The sequence below is a fragment of the Peromyscus californicus genome, unplaced genomic scaffold, assembly GCF_007827085.1.
Source record: "Peromyscus californicus insignis strain IS unplaced genomic scaffold, ASM782708v3 Scaffold_7__1_contigs__length_154581171, whole genome shotgun sequence".
Taxonomy (NCBI): domain Eukaryota; kingdom Metazoa; phylum Chordata; class Mammalia; order Rodentia; family Cricetidae; genus Peromyscus; species Peromyscus californicus.
The window spans coordinates 21733399-21748657 of record NW_026294595.1 but is presented as its reverse complement, the minus strand read 5'-3'; the positions used below and the strand labels follow the sequence as shown (position 1 = coordinate 21748657).

General features: G+C 38.8%; 1 protein-coding gene across 1 annotated transcript in view; it reads right to left on the bottom strand.

The window, feature by feature from the left end:
• Kynu (kynureninase) overlaps positions 1–15259 on the bottom strand; it is a 138357-nt gene that overhangs the window by 103148 nt on the left and 19950 nt on the right. Inside the window, exon 3 of the mRNA XM_052725648.1 lies at positions 1744–1864. Within this exon, the coding sequence (XP_052581608.1) occupies positions 1744–1864 (121 nt within the window). The remainder of the gene's footprint in view (positions 1–1743; positions 1865–15259) is intronic.

Sequence of the window (15259 nt, the reverse complement as noted above, 5' to 3'; positions counted from 1 at the left end):
TGTGGAGTGAATGGAGCAGCAGGGCAGCATTTTTAAATACCTAGAGCATAAAAATGCAAAGCCTGGCTGCCTGAGTATTCAAGGGGGGACGACACTTCCAAAAGTGCAAAATCATCCAATTTAACTCTGCTCTCACACATTAAGGACCGACATGAATATCGACCATTTTTATTAACTGTGACCCTCATTTATTAAATACTAAAACCTGCTAGTCCAAAATGCTCTCAAATGTGGCGATGTGTATTTTGAAACTTATGCATAAAAGTTGGGCAGATGAAATTATAACATGCTTAATAAATTATATCAGCTTTCCATCACTCTTGCATTAATTTGAGAGCTCTCATTCTTAACCATAAAAACTGAGAGCGTTGCAGCGTTACCTGACAGTCATAGTAGCTGTCCTCACTTAGGTGGTAAGAACTAAGCTGCTCCCAGTATGACAGAGCACGAAGGTGGAAAGGTCACAAAACATGAGATCGTATGAACACACAATGTCCTGCACCAGAATTCATATTTAATGTGGCCTCATCTTTCTGAAATGTTTCCTGACCATCTGGTAGGACTCATTTCCATAATGATTTTTTTTTTATTTTTCAAATGATCAGAGAAAACATTTAAAGAATGTTTTGGGGCTGTTTAAAATACTTAAGTGTTTACAATTCAGCAACAAGACAAAAACATTCAAGTACTTAACAAATATATCTCATTTCAGTTTTATAAGTAATTACTGTGGAAAGAGAGAAGATACACAAAACCAGATTATTTCCCTAAGAACGGGAAAGTGATGAAAATAGATATCTCTAAGCTGTCTACTCAAGGGGAAATTGCAGAGGGTTAAAAATGGGCGTCTGAACTCAGTTAGACAGAAGCAATAAGTTCTGGTGTTTTATAAAACTGATGGCATCATAATTCACAATAAGCTGTGGTAACTAGATGGGAACTTCAATTACCTTGAATTGATTGGTACATATTATAAACATAAATAAAAATATCACACTGATATACTCATCAATATGTACAACTCTTGGGTGTTAATGAAAAAGTTTTAAATGTTTAAAGTGATGTGTTTTTAATGTAGTGACATTTGGGAGAGGTGGCATATGGCTGAGGAGGCTAGTTTACAGAAGAGGGCTCAGGAAGGGTGGAAAGAGGAAGGGTTAGTCCTTAGAAGACTACAAGTATACATTGAACACAGGATGAAAACGGGTGCTCTTGTAAGAATTCATATATAGAAAGCCTGGAAATAGATGTCTTTTAACTGTCTACACAAGAGGAAACTGTGGGAGCTTAAAGATGCTAAGAACACGTGATACATCTTACTCAGTATATCCATGATCCTGTGTCCCTCAACCTAACGTTATCTTAACAAACCTGGCTTCCATATTTTTGATGTCATTGCTAGCTTAGAGATGAATGAATCATAAAACACTCAAAGTCATAAATTAACTTCTTTGCTGGTGGTCAAGCATGTGAAATAAAGTGGCTACATTGATTTAGTCGTAGGAAAGGAGATTAAATGTTTAAATATGTTGTTTTACACTCCCTTCATCACAAATTTGCAGTTTGGCTTTATTCTGACCCTAAGTCATTTCCTCAAAATATTGTAGTATTGATAATTATGGTCAATTAGATTTTCCTCAGTCCTAAAATGCTAGGGCATAACTTGCACAAATTAGACACTTTTTGTAATTTTCAAAGTTCTTCTGTCAGATGTAGAATTACACTTTTCAAGATGGTACTTACATTTTGGCCCACTTGTCTAGCTCTTCTTCCAGGTATGTTTTAACCAATTTTGGCTGAAGGCCAAGGGAATTTCCCAATAAATAGATGGCATTTTCATCCTTATTCACTAAAGATGGATCAACTGAAACAGAAGAAAGTACAAAAAAATATGTGCTTATTAAATTAATTAACGTTCTTGCACTTGACATTGTAAATCCACCACAATTAACATAATTAACTGGGGGAAGGATAATAAATAACTTGCAGCTACTCCCACAGAAGCGTCAGGTTCTGAACAGTAATTAACCTTTTGTATTTTACATTAAAACATAACTTAAACCCACAGAGGTGACATGAAGATCTTGTGCAGTTATTGTGCTACAGGAAGAAATCTAAATTAGTAACTACTTCCCATCATAAATGGCCAAAGGCTTTAGGAAGATTTAAGAACAGTTTTCTACAGGAAATATGATAGCCTATCTAACTGTGTTAGCTTACCAGAATTTAGGCAAAGTACACTCTGAATTACTGGGTGTCATGGAAATGTTTAGAAATTAAACAGCATAATGCTATTAGAGTTATGTATCTTATTATGTGTTTATATATACACATGTATAGTACAAACATCATAAAGTAAATACTGCTGTCTACATCTTTTTCTCTTTCAGATACATCAGAACTTTGCTGCGTTTTCCATCTTAGGTCTTAGTCTTCACTGCAGCAATTAAGTAAACAATTCTTATGTTTAAGACCATGAAGAAAAGAACACATTAATAATAATGGCTACTGGGTTCAATCCCCAGAACCAGAGAAATACAAAGACCAACCAACATCAAAGAACTTTATTGAATTCAGAATTAAGTTACCAATAGCCTCACATTCGTTTTGCAATCTCTGCACGTTGTGTATTGCATGACTGAGTCAGAGGACATGGTCCAACAGCATGGATGAGCAACAAGGCATAGTCATCCCCAAGACTTAAGACACAACTTCAACACCAGGACATATCGGGTGTTAGTAAGGAAATCATTGGAGTTCTTTGCCAATGCTTTTGATTCTCCTATCTTCTGGACATACGATGACAACATACTTCCTGTCCTCTTGTGACTGAGTAGGACAAACAAGACTAATCTAGGCAAGTCAATTGTGAGCAGGAAGGACGTGTGTCATTTCTAACCTGGATTCTTTACGCAGCAAAGTGAGGTCACCCAGAACTTACTTTCCCTCTAGCACAACTGCTGAGACCCGCTGTGGCTGAATCCTTGAGAACCTAATGAATAGAGCATCATCTCTGCAACAGGAAACAAGTCTGTTGTTCTGTGCCACAGGGACTGTGGGAACTGCTGAGCAACAGCCGTTTAGCTTAGCCATTCCCAGCTGACCAACTAAACCTTTGGGGTATCCCCTGAGATTTGAGGGTGGCTGTTCAGAAGGATGTGCTGAGATAATTTCTATATGAGAGCATCTGTGGAAACTCTGTTTACTAGTGTGATGTTTTCTCTCAGCAAGTGAATTACTCCATGCTTTTAATTATTATGATTTGTCAAATATATTTCATCATAAAGAAAAGCTTCAAGGAGACAGGTAAATTATTCTACCGTGAAAAATTTGAATCATATGTAGAAATGTGTAGAAAATGTCAAAATATGCTATATTCTGAATGTTTGGATCCCCTCAAAACTCCTATGTTGAAATATTACTTCCCAGACTGTTTGTTTTAGGCAATGAAGGGTTTGGGGCATTGCAAGCTCAGAAGGGCTTTGTCTTAAAAAACATCCAGTCCCTTCCATCATGGGGCCACCCAATAAGGAATCATCTGTGAAGGGAAGGGGTCTTGTCAGACACCAGATCTGCCAACAGCTTCATCTTGGATCTCTAGAACTGTAAGAGATAATTTTGTTTGTTTGTTTGTTTTTTGAGACAGTTTCTCTGTGTAGCTCTGGCTATCCTAGAATTCGCTTTGTATTCCAGGCTAGTCTTGAATTCACAGAGATCTGCCTGCCTCTGCCTCCTAAGTGCTGGAATTGAGGGCATGTGCCACTATGTCTGGTGAGAGATAAAAATAATCAAACAAACAATAATAATAATAATGGCTATAAAGTACTAAACTTTCTCTTAACTACTGGACCTCCTTGTTGCATCTTTTGAACATGACATAACAAAACAGGTGGTGTTAATGTTATTTAGACATTTAAGCTGAAACTTGATGGTGGGTGAGTGGGAGCAATTTGGAACTCTGTGTGTAGCATGAATATTGCTGGATGCTTTGAATCAATGTATAGTGGGAATTATGAACACAAAGCAGAAAGAATGGAAATGTTAGAAAAGCTTAGAGTTTTCCCAGAGAAGAGCATACATAGGATGGAAATATTAAAGGGGTTGACATCATTTTTAAAAAGGCAATTAAAATGGACTGGAATAATAGGGAAGACACCTTGAAGAGACCTGAGGACTCAATAAAGTACTCTGTGGCCAAAGAGTGAACATGTAAACTTATGTGGAAGACTTTCCTTTGAGAGAACACTGCTGACACTGAATAGCCTAGGGAAGTGTTTTCCCAGGATCAGCTGCCTAGGTATTCTGAAGTAATTGTAGTCATGGTTTAAATGAGGTGGGTGTGGGGGTCAAAGGAGAGCTACTGCTTGAGCTGGGGACTGACTTGTCTACCATCCAGGAGATGCTGGTTTTGCAGGCATGTAAAAGGCAAGAATTACAGGGTTATGTAAGCTTCCATCCAGACTTTAAAGGAAAACCTAGGAGGCCAGGCAGTGTATAAGAGAGCCAGGATCTCTGTAGGAAGTCTTTGACACGGCAATGTTTGAAGCTAAGGACACAATGGAGACCCCTGGAAGTTAGCGATTCCGGAAAAGTTAAATGTTCGCCAAGAAAAGCTATTTTGGATCCAGCTGAGACAGAAGCCGGGTAGAGTGCCACTTACAGGTGGCAATGTAGAGAGAGACAAGGCCACCCACGATCTTGGAGTTGTGAATTATGAGGCTACCTGTCCTGAACACTGGATGCACAATTACAAACTCCTTTACGGGGAGGGGCAGAGGAGAAAGTATAATTATGTAGCTCAGGTTGGTCTTGAAATCACAATTCTCCTGCTTCAACTTCCAAAGTGCTGGAATTATTGCTTAGCACAGCCATTTCTTCCCAGATCTATGTTCATTAATGCTTCCCCTGTTGAGTTTTGGTCTTTGGTCCATCCCTCCTCTCTATACCCCACACCCCTTTTTCCCTTTCAGAACAGAAATATTGACTCTGTACTGTTGTATCTTGGAGGAATACAACCTTTAGTTTCAGGAGATATTGGATTTGAACTTTAGAACAATGTTGCAACTGTAGAGACTTTGAAGACTCCTGGAGATATTCTAAATGCCTCTTGCTTTATGAAATGGACATGTGCCTTGGGGGTCAGGGGTAGGATTTTAGGGTTTGTATAGGAAATGGTCCTGGGCTCATGTGTTAGCTTTCGACCCCTGCTGGTGATGCTATTTTGGAACTGTAGAAACTTTAGAAGTTGAAACCCAGCTTAAGGAAGTAGTAGTTGTGCCATATTTGGGAGGCTAGACCTTGTTCCAATTTCTCTCTGTCTCTTTGTTTCCTGGGCACAGCCCCTTTATTTCTTCACACTCTTTTATCATGATGTTCTGCTTCAGCGTGGTCCAGGCAAGTTCAAGTGGTTAATTGTGCACTAAAACCTTTTAAAATGTGAGCATAATGTGAATCTTCACTTTTGGGAGTTAATTTTCTCAGATATTTTGTCACTGTGAGGAAAATTTTAAGTTGTATAACTGCAGGCATTAAGAAGGCCTCCCCAGACCTTCCTAAACAGAAAGGAAGAAGGAGTGGATTGGGGGGGGAAACACAGGGGGTGTGGGGGAGGGACTGGGAGGAGAGAAGGGAGAAGAAATTGTGGCTGAGATATAAAATAAATAAATAATTTTATTAAAAGAAAAGAAAGCCCCTCCCCTGAGTATGTTTGGGGACTGGGGAGGAGACTGATAGGAGAAAGGGTCTCCTGTCATTGAGGCCTATGTCTATGGCATAGAATCTGGGACAAGAGTAAACAGGAGAGAAGAGTTTCTTACAAGACCAGAGAGGCTCTACACAGCTTACAGACCTACAGGAAGAGGGAAAGGAAATTCCAAAATGAAAGCAACAAAATCTGCTATCAAATCTTGTGCTAGTGAATTTGGTCCTGTTTTAAAAATGAAATTATATCTATTCCAATAATTTGAAGGAAAGCAGAATATTAATGACTTTGGAATTGTACAAAATAAAGTACCCCTCTTCTTCAAACTGAGCTTTCTTCCTTCCTTGTTTTGTCCTGGTAATTGAATCCAAGGCCTTGTACAATGTAGCCAAGCATTTTACTGCCAAGCAATACTTCTAACATGATCTTCCATCTCTTAACTCTAACTTGTTTTATAGATAGGTCATATAGAAAAATCATAAATGAATTTCATTTTATTTTTATCACATTATTGCCCTTTAAGAAAATTTCATCAGTCAGTCATTGATTCACCTGGATGATATTGCCTGCAGGTTAAACCCTCATAATATTACAGTGCTCTCCTCTCTCTCTCTCTCTCTCTCTCTCTCTCTCTCTCTCTCTCTCTCTCTCTCTCTCTCTCTTTCTCCCACTCTCCCTTCCTTTTCAGAAAAAATTATTTACTTGGGGACAGAGAGCATAAGGTCAGCAATTTGAGGAGAGTTGAGACATGGGTTGAGGAAGAAACTTATCTATGTTCACACATAACTTACTGTACAAAATCTCTTAAGAACTCATTGTGAGAAACAGCATCTGTGATAGTTGTGAAGGACATAGCATCAAATAGTATCAAGAAAGTAACTGGATGGGTGTTCAGAGGGTCTTCAGACCAGACAACAGCTGAACAGAATTTATCATGCGCATTCTTGTTCATGAACATGTGGACCAAAAATAGTTTCTCTTTTCCTTCTTGTTCTAATCCTTGCTATTTGTTACAGCACAACTATTCTTTCTATATTAAATAAGAAGAAAGGAAAGTAGGTTGATTAAAGCATTTCCAAACTGCTTTGGAATCATAGGACATTTATGTGTTCCTTGAGTGTCTAGAGGTTACTCTGCATCTGTGCAAGCCACATCCCCTTGGTTACATCATTAGTTGCTGGGCGAGCCAAGGCTCATTGTTTCTTGTTGTTAAGATGGTTGTGTCAATTGTTACTGACGTTACATCAATCATTACTAATAATTATCTCCTCTTACATTATAGTTGGAGTCCACATCTAGAACCTTCTAAAATACATTTGTATCTTTCCTATCCCCAGTGCTTTCTAGGAGCAACTCCTGAGAATGTAGGTCTGGGTACATATATAAGTCCAAGTCCATAGTGCCCCACCCCCAGTCTTTCACAACTTGACATCTTGTGAGTGTATTAGATAACTTCTTTAGTGCTTCATATTCATGGACTAATGAGAAATTTCTTCTAGCGCGCGCGTGCGCACACACACACACACACACACACACACACACACACACACACACACACAGAGCCTTTTCTTTGAGGTAAATTTATTCTTTTCTTCCAAAATGAAGTTAGTATTGATTCATATCAGGTGTTAATGCTCTTCAGGATATTTTTTCATCATGAAAACTTCTTTTATTTCAGTATATGTTTAATTTGATGTCTTGGAAAACTAGTTATTGTAGAAATGATGGCACTGACATACCTCTTTTCTTGGAATTAAGGGTTTCCAATTATGTCAGAGTTTTTACCATCTCTATGTTTTGGTTTTGTTTTCACCCTCACCTGAATGAGCTATTGTAATCTACTTTTAAAGTGAACCCCCAAAGTTGACTAAATCCTAACACCTGAGGAGGTTGATTCTTTGGGTATCTTTTGAGATTCTCTTTTAATTTTTTCCTTCTAGTCCATCAGAAGAAAACTTTCTTTGAATTGGCCTCACTCTTACTGGAAGGAGGAAGTAAAAGTGATCCCTCTGTTTTTTCCTTTTAGGCCATACTGTTTATATCTGCTTTGAATGGCTGCTTGATCTGCAGCCCTGATGATCTGTGTCCAGGTTTGACCACTTGCTACTTTTGTGTTGTCAACCTCAAGTAGACAGAAGAGCGAGTAGTACTTTTGTTCTACACCAAGCACTGACCTTCATGAACCCGGTTCTGTTGATCATACCATCTCTCTACTGCAGTGCTTTTTTTTTTTTTTTTTTTTTTTTTTTTTTTTTTTTTTTTTTTTTTTTTATCAGCGTGGAAGCACCTATAGAGAACACCCAAGACAAGAATGGTGGCCATGACCTCATGAGGGTCTGCTTAAAAGAATCAAAGAAGTATTGAATTTCTCCCTAGGTCACTGAAAAATTCTTGTATGCTCTTAATTTCTTTATCTGCCAAGCATCTGCAATGTGTTGCAGCTGGAACACTTTGCATTATAAGCCCTTTGGATTTATTTCCAATTTAACAATTCCAAAATTTAAGAACAGGACAGTTCTTCTCTAAGAATTTCTCACAAATGAGGAGGCCTAACACAGAGAAGCTTGTGGCAATGGAGGGTAGAAGTCCAACATCAGATTGTTGTCTGGGTTGATTTCTGTGCATCCCATAAGGAAGGCTCTCTTCTAAATTTCTATCCTTGTCTCGTAGATGGCTGTCTTCATTGTATCTCCTGTAATGTGTCTCCTGATTGCCTCTGTCCATAAAAATACAAAGTCATGGTAGATTAGGGATAACCTAACGTGACTAATCTTTAAAGTAACATTTATTCCACATGACATTTTCATTTTTTTACAAGCATGTGGAGGTTGGAGGACAACGTTGAGGAGTCAGTTTCTCCTTCTACCATGTAGTATCCAAGGACTGGCCTCTGATCATCAGACTTGATACCATGTGGCTCTAGCCACTGAGATATCTCATTTGCCTTCAGCATGGATTTGAAAGGATATATTTCAACCCAGAGCAGTCTCTGCAAAGGTTTAAATCACTCCACACTTACTTAAGAACTTGTAGGAGCACTTAAGAATTTCAACTTTCTCTATAGAATTTTATTGAGCTAAACTTAAGACAAAAACTTGTATTTATTGTGGAAGTCTCCATACTTGGTCATGGCTACAGTTTGGTTATTTAGAATGTGAGGTTCTGGAAATACACTACTACAAATCTGAGTAACAAGTTAATTAATAAAAAATGCCCATCACTTTGGTCTTTACTTACTCTGTCATTCAGTGGATATAATTTGTGGGTGAGCAAAATGACAGCAAATTATTTGAAAGATATTTTTTGACTTTATTTATAATTGGAGTGTCAAGTAATATTTCAATGTATAAGACAGAATTAGTGTTCCAATGACTAAGCCCTGTACTCGGCTTTTACAAAAAGAACTGAGAATTTAATACCAACTTGAGGCTATGCAACGAAGATCTAGCTAAAAAAGAAACAAAACAAACAGAAAATAAAAACAATTAAAACAAAGAACAACCTCATCAATAAAAAGTTGATTCCTTACAGGAAGATAGAAGGAAGTACAAATAGAAGCACCAGGTGATGATTTCCATGTAAGACGAGGCCAAATGACAGAAACTAACAGCTCTGTTAACACAGATTCCTTCAGGTTATTTTTCAAGGATTACATATTCCAGTGTGCAGAGGAGTAAGGCTGAAGCGGCCCATTTGGCACAGTTGACTCCTATCTCCCATTTCTCTTGGTTTTTTAGAAGGTCAGATAAATAGCTTGGTTTTACTTTGTTGATGCCAGACTCCATCAGCCTTCAGTGCCGAATCGCCACAACTGAATTGCAGTCTTGGTCCAGGATAGGACCTAGTTTAAAACAATGATCCTTATAATTATTTAACAGTTCCAAGTTTGGTCAAGCAACCAGAGAAGCCAGACAGAGAAAGCCAAATACTGCTTGTATTTTACATAGATGATGAAAAAAAGCCAACTTGAGTGTATAATAGTGGTTACTTAAAGGTTGAGCAAGATAAGGACAAATGTTTGGAGGCAGGTCACAGAGACGAGTATCAAAGTTAAGATGCAGGAGTAAACTCTGGTATCTCACTGCACAATGGGAAGGATATAGATCTTAACTGTTTGGCACATCATGGAGAAGCAGGAGAAATGGACTTGATGGCTTCAAACATAAAGCTCTGACAGGGAGTTGTACCCGCTCATCACCGTGATTAGATCAGTACACACTGTATGCATGTGTTAAAAATAAAGTGAAATTTCCGTGTCATATTGGATGCGAAGTTTCATCTTACACTTGTCCTAAATTCAGAAAAACAAAGTCTGACTTGTTTTTCTGTTGCTGATGTTGTTTCTAATCCCTCCATCAGAGCAGAAAATGACAATTGAAACCAAACCAAGGACACTGTAGAGCACAGAAACTGAAGGAAAGCTTACTCAGGCCTTGGTGCATCTAGGTTAGCTCCTTCCTCTGGGAGCTTATTGTAAGTATTCCAGAAACTTCTCTCCACACAGGGCCACCAGACCATTAGAGTAGTTACTATTCCCTTCAGCTGACATTTCACGTCTGCTGCTTCTGTCTCTCACCTCTGGTGGCAAAGCCCATTTCCAGACCTTCTGCTGAGGTGACTGAATCCTACAGGTAGATTTCCCAAGTAGGGCTCTTTGGAGGAACTTAAGTTTTTCCGGCTTTTACTGGGTTGATTAACTCAAAGGGAATATACTTTTAGTCATTGCAGGCATACTAATGAAGCTACTTTAAGTTGTAATTATTTTAATGTCTGTAAGTAGAGTTTTATGTCTTTTATATGTATGAATTTTCTATTGCACCACTTTCCACACACACAAAATGGGCTCATTAGATGTTTAGACCATTCACTTAGTGATATAATTTGTTCGCACAAGCTCTTAATTGAAAATACATCGCATACCAGTTACAGGTATGTTATGATTGAAAGAGGTAAACTATTTCTTATTTTTAAATCATGTAAGTATATTTATATACTTATATATAAAATTATTTTATACCTAATATGGTTGATGCTGTTTAAAGTGATTATGACCTGTTAATGAAATAATGATTTTAAAATACTGTAAATGCCAAGCAAGTGTTCATGTGCTTCCTTAGATTTACTTTCTAGTCTATCATTTTAAAAAACCTGAAAAGAAATACCAGCATCTGTGCTAGAATCAAAGATTCTAATTAACTTGTTCCTATAGAGTGCCCCTCTATTTAGCATTTAAAAAAAATCACCTAACGAATTATCCAGGTTTACTTTGGGAAGTCTTTCACTCAACACAATTCTCAAAAATCACAGAATGAGCAAAACACAGAGATTGCTCAAGTTTAATGGAATTACTGAGGCCATAAAGGATATTTTACATCCCACTTAGTATGACATGTAATTTCAGGAATATAAGACTTGAGGAACCCCACTTAAAATGTTTTAGGATTCAATAAGAGAGTCCTTTTGAGCATAATCTTCACAGTCTTCACATGATTAAATGTATATTGTTCAGCATATTTAGTAAGTCAAGTGGCTCATGTTGGGATCTAGGTGACAGGTTCTGGCCAGCTGTCTCAAAGACTGCATTCTCAGAACAATTCCATCTCTTCAGAGCAGATATACAAACATAAGCAATAACAATCTCATATTGAGAATCTAGTTGGAAGTTTATTGTTACATTCAACTGTAGTATTTAATTAGAGGTTTAATTTACATTTACTTTCATTCTTGTGTGTATCTGTCTGCCATGCACGTGCAGTGGCCGCAGGAGCCAGAAGAGAGCATCAGATCTCCTGGTGAAGGAGTACAGGAGTTGGTGAACTGTCTGACACGGGTGCTGGGAAACAAACTCAGGTCCTTTGGAAGAGCAGCAAGTGCTCTCAAACTCTGAACCATCTCTTCGGTTCATTATCATCATCCTCATCATCATCTTTTTTCAAATTATGAAGGAAACTGAAAAGTGACCATGAAGTTTTACAGAACATTTTTAAATGCATACAGAATATTTAGAAATAAAATGATTGTGTAATGAATTCATACGTTAGTGACTGAGTTTACTGGGTGCCTGGTGTAAACTTAGGGTGTATGAACCACAGTCCTGGCTGTAATTTATACATCAGCATTCAGTGTGACTATCGGCAGCTGCATTCATTCATTTTCAACAAGATAAAACCTTCAAATTTCTTTCTATGCAATTGATGTTTGTCATTAGAATTAATTAGAATACAAGATTAATGTTCTTTAATTATTTTGAAGGACATGTTGCTGTGGATAGCGTTCTGTATAAATAAAACACTGATTGGCCAGTGGCCAGGCAGGAAGTATAGGCGGGACAAGGAGAGAGGAGAATTCTGGGAAGTGGAAGGCTGAGTCAGAGAGACACTGCCAGCCGCCACCATGACAAGCAGCATGTGAAGATGCCGGTAAGCCATGAGCCATGTGGCAAGGTATAGATTTATAGAAATGGATTAATTTAAGCTGTAAGAACAGTTAGCAAGAAGTCTGCCACGGCCATACAGTTTGTAAGCAATATAAGTCTCTGTGTTTACTTGGTTGGGTCTGAGTGGCTGTGGGACTGGTGGGTGACAGAGATTTGTCCTGACTGTGGGCCAGGCAGGAAAACTCTAGCTACAACATTTTTAAAAAAAAAAAACAAATATTGGTGGTGGTGCACGCCTTTAATCCCAGCACTCGGAGGCAGAGCCAGGCGGATCTCTGTGAGTTTGAGGCCAGCCTGGGCTACCAAGTGAGTTCCAGGAGAGGCGCAAAGCTACACAGAGAAACCCTGTCTCAAAAAACCAAAAAAAAAAAAAAAAATATTGTCCAGTTTTGAAATTCTTTTTTCTGTGAACCAGAGAACAGCACTTTGTACTTTGGAGATGTCAAAGTACAGAGTGACATAAAAAAGCAAAGCTGTCAAAGCCGAGGTCCTGACTTGGGAAACATGTCAGGGCCCAAAGCTGCTTTGACAACATTGACGTGTCCGGACAGATTGTTGTGATAGCTATAAGAGCATTTATGGTGATGTTTTTGGCCTGAGGGCACAGGGGGAGAAAAAGAAATCAAAGAAAATGAAATACCTCTGTGAGATTTAACTCCAAACTACATTATTTGCTTTGAAAGAATTCATATGTGACATGTCTTTCCCTATATGTGTATGTGAAGACATGATACCATTAGTGAACAACTATCTGACAGGTGGGATTCAGATGTTACTACAGAGCTGTTTAATTTGAAATTGCTATTGCTAGAATTTCTTTTCTCTCTCTCTTCCTTCCTTCCTTCCTTGCTTCCTTCCTTTTTTTTTTTTTTTTTTTTTTTTTTTTTTTTTTTTTTTTTTTTTTTTTTTTTGAGACAGGGTATTACTATGTAGCTCTGGCTGTCCTGGAATTCCCTATGTAGACCATGGTGACCTTGAACTCACAGAGTCTGCCTCTGCTTCCCCAGTGCTAGGATTTTAAAGGTATGTACCACTCTGCCCGGCTCTAAGCTAAAATTTCAATTTTCAATGCACCATTGTATCTGCTGTATGTTCAGCCCCACTTTGATAAAAATGGAATGATGGCTGTCCAGCCACTGGAAGTTTGAAGGAGGGCCATGTTACTGTCGAGGCCAACTCCATGTTATATCTGACTCCCTCTTGCTTCTTTTCCTGGTGGAGCTATCCAATCTTTCTCCTCTCAGGTTACTTTCCATGCCAAGAATAATAAAACTCATTGGTGAATATGAGAATCTACCTCCTAAACTACAGTGACCTTCCTGTGCTAACAAAGCCTTGCATGGTTGACTTTGACATAATGTTCCAAGGTTATGATCAATCAGACTATAAGGCCAGATAGGCTGGGTGATGGGCCACAGTGACAATCCTAAGCCTTTTTCTTTGTTTCTCTTTCCTATAGAGCAAACACCAAGACTGCAACGAACATATGCGGATGGATTTTAGATCATTGCCTTCAGTTCTGCCCAGTGCCTTCAGGTTGCTAATAAGGATCTTCTCCTTTCAAACACATCTTTCTCTCCACAGTCTCTTGGTCTCCTGTTGACACGAGGTTCTCTGAGTGCCCACTATCAGTGCTGGGAAGTATCCTCAGAGGCTTAGGGAAGGGGAGTAGAAACAGGGCTCTGCATTGAGGTGTTTGATTTTGGCCTAGTTTTGCAAGTATTCCATGAGCCTCAGTTCCATCCTCCTCTGGAACAGCCCTTGTGCTGTCTGTGGGTGCTGCACAGATGAGGCCTTTAGAAGGCCACCTGATCCCTCTTCCTTGCCTCCCAGGTGTTTCTGGATACCAGAGGGCCAGGGAAGGGACAGCAAGACCACCACACAAAGTGTAACTGGAGACACAGACACTGCCCACTCAGAGCATTACAAAACAGTTTTTTTACTCTGCTTAGTAATTGGCTCAGGCATGGGAGACTCTGGCATACAAAACCTTGACACTAACAGCTTAGATGACTGTTCAGCTCCTGTGTCCATCTGCTGGTGCCTGGAATGACTATAGTGACAAGAGCTTTTCTATTGAACTTGTTGATAACTTTTCTGCTACCTCCCTGACAACTGTACAATAAACCTTAGACATAGGGCTCTCCCTACTTCTACCCCATGCTCCTCCCCGACTCTCCTCTCCAGGACTGGCAGTGTGGCCCCGTCTGATTGAAATCCTGATCCAGAGTTTTGTCTTATCACTGGGACATCATAACTATTTATTTAAGAAAGCAGAAATGAATTGCTTTTGTTTTTATTTTCAATTTCATCTCAATTGAGAGTTTATTTTCACGTTAAAGGGCAGGAAGAGGGAAATGGGCAGAGTGCAAAGACGGGGAAGGGAAAGGAAATAAATGAAAGATACTCTGTTCTTCAAAGAAGCACAATGTTTTTGCAGGTTAATGGACACAAAATGGTTGCTGGTTGTGTTACAATCACTAGGTGAAAACACAGAGGGCCCAGATGTGCTTGTTTCCTTCATGTTTTGATTATTCGGAGCCCCTTAATACCAGAAAGAGCCAAGCGTATAATCTGAATTTGCTGGGTACACACTGCCTAATTGTAAAATTGTTCCAATCTTAATAATTGTGATAGTAATGTAACTGGCTTGTTATTACTATTGGCAATATCGAGCTGCATCTCAGCACTCTGCAATAGCACTTAGCTGGGACTTAGGCTCATGTCCATAAATCTGAGATCACGGTCCTCTGAGAAATCAGGTCAAAACTTTAGTTGAAGACAAAGATGCCTCAGAAGCAAAGCAATAGGTGAGGGAAGGCTTCCTTTTCTTCCATTATCTAATACATATAATTCTGCCTGTCAAACTTCCTAAGGAGCAATTCTGTTCCTGGCCATTAAAATGAAAGATGAGGGTACTAACATATTCTGCCTTAAAAATGTTTTAAAATAAAGCTTTTTTTTTTTTTTTTTTTTATTCAGTACTGGTACAATGGGTATTTACTTTACTTTGAACTGTGGAAACTCTTGCCTGTATTTTGCACTTAGGTAGCAGTCAGATACAACTTGACACGGTGAAGCACTTCCAGGGTGACACTGGAGTCTATTGTGGTGTGTCTAGT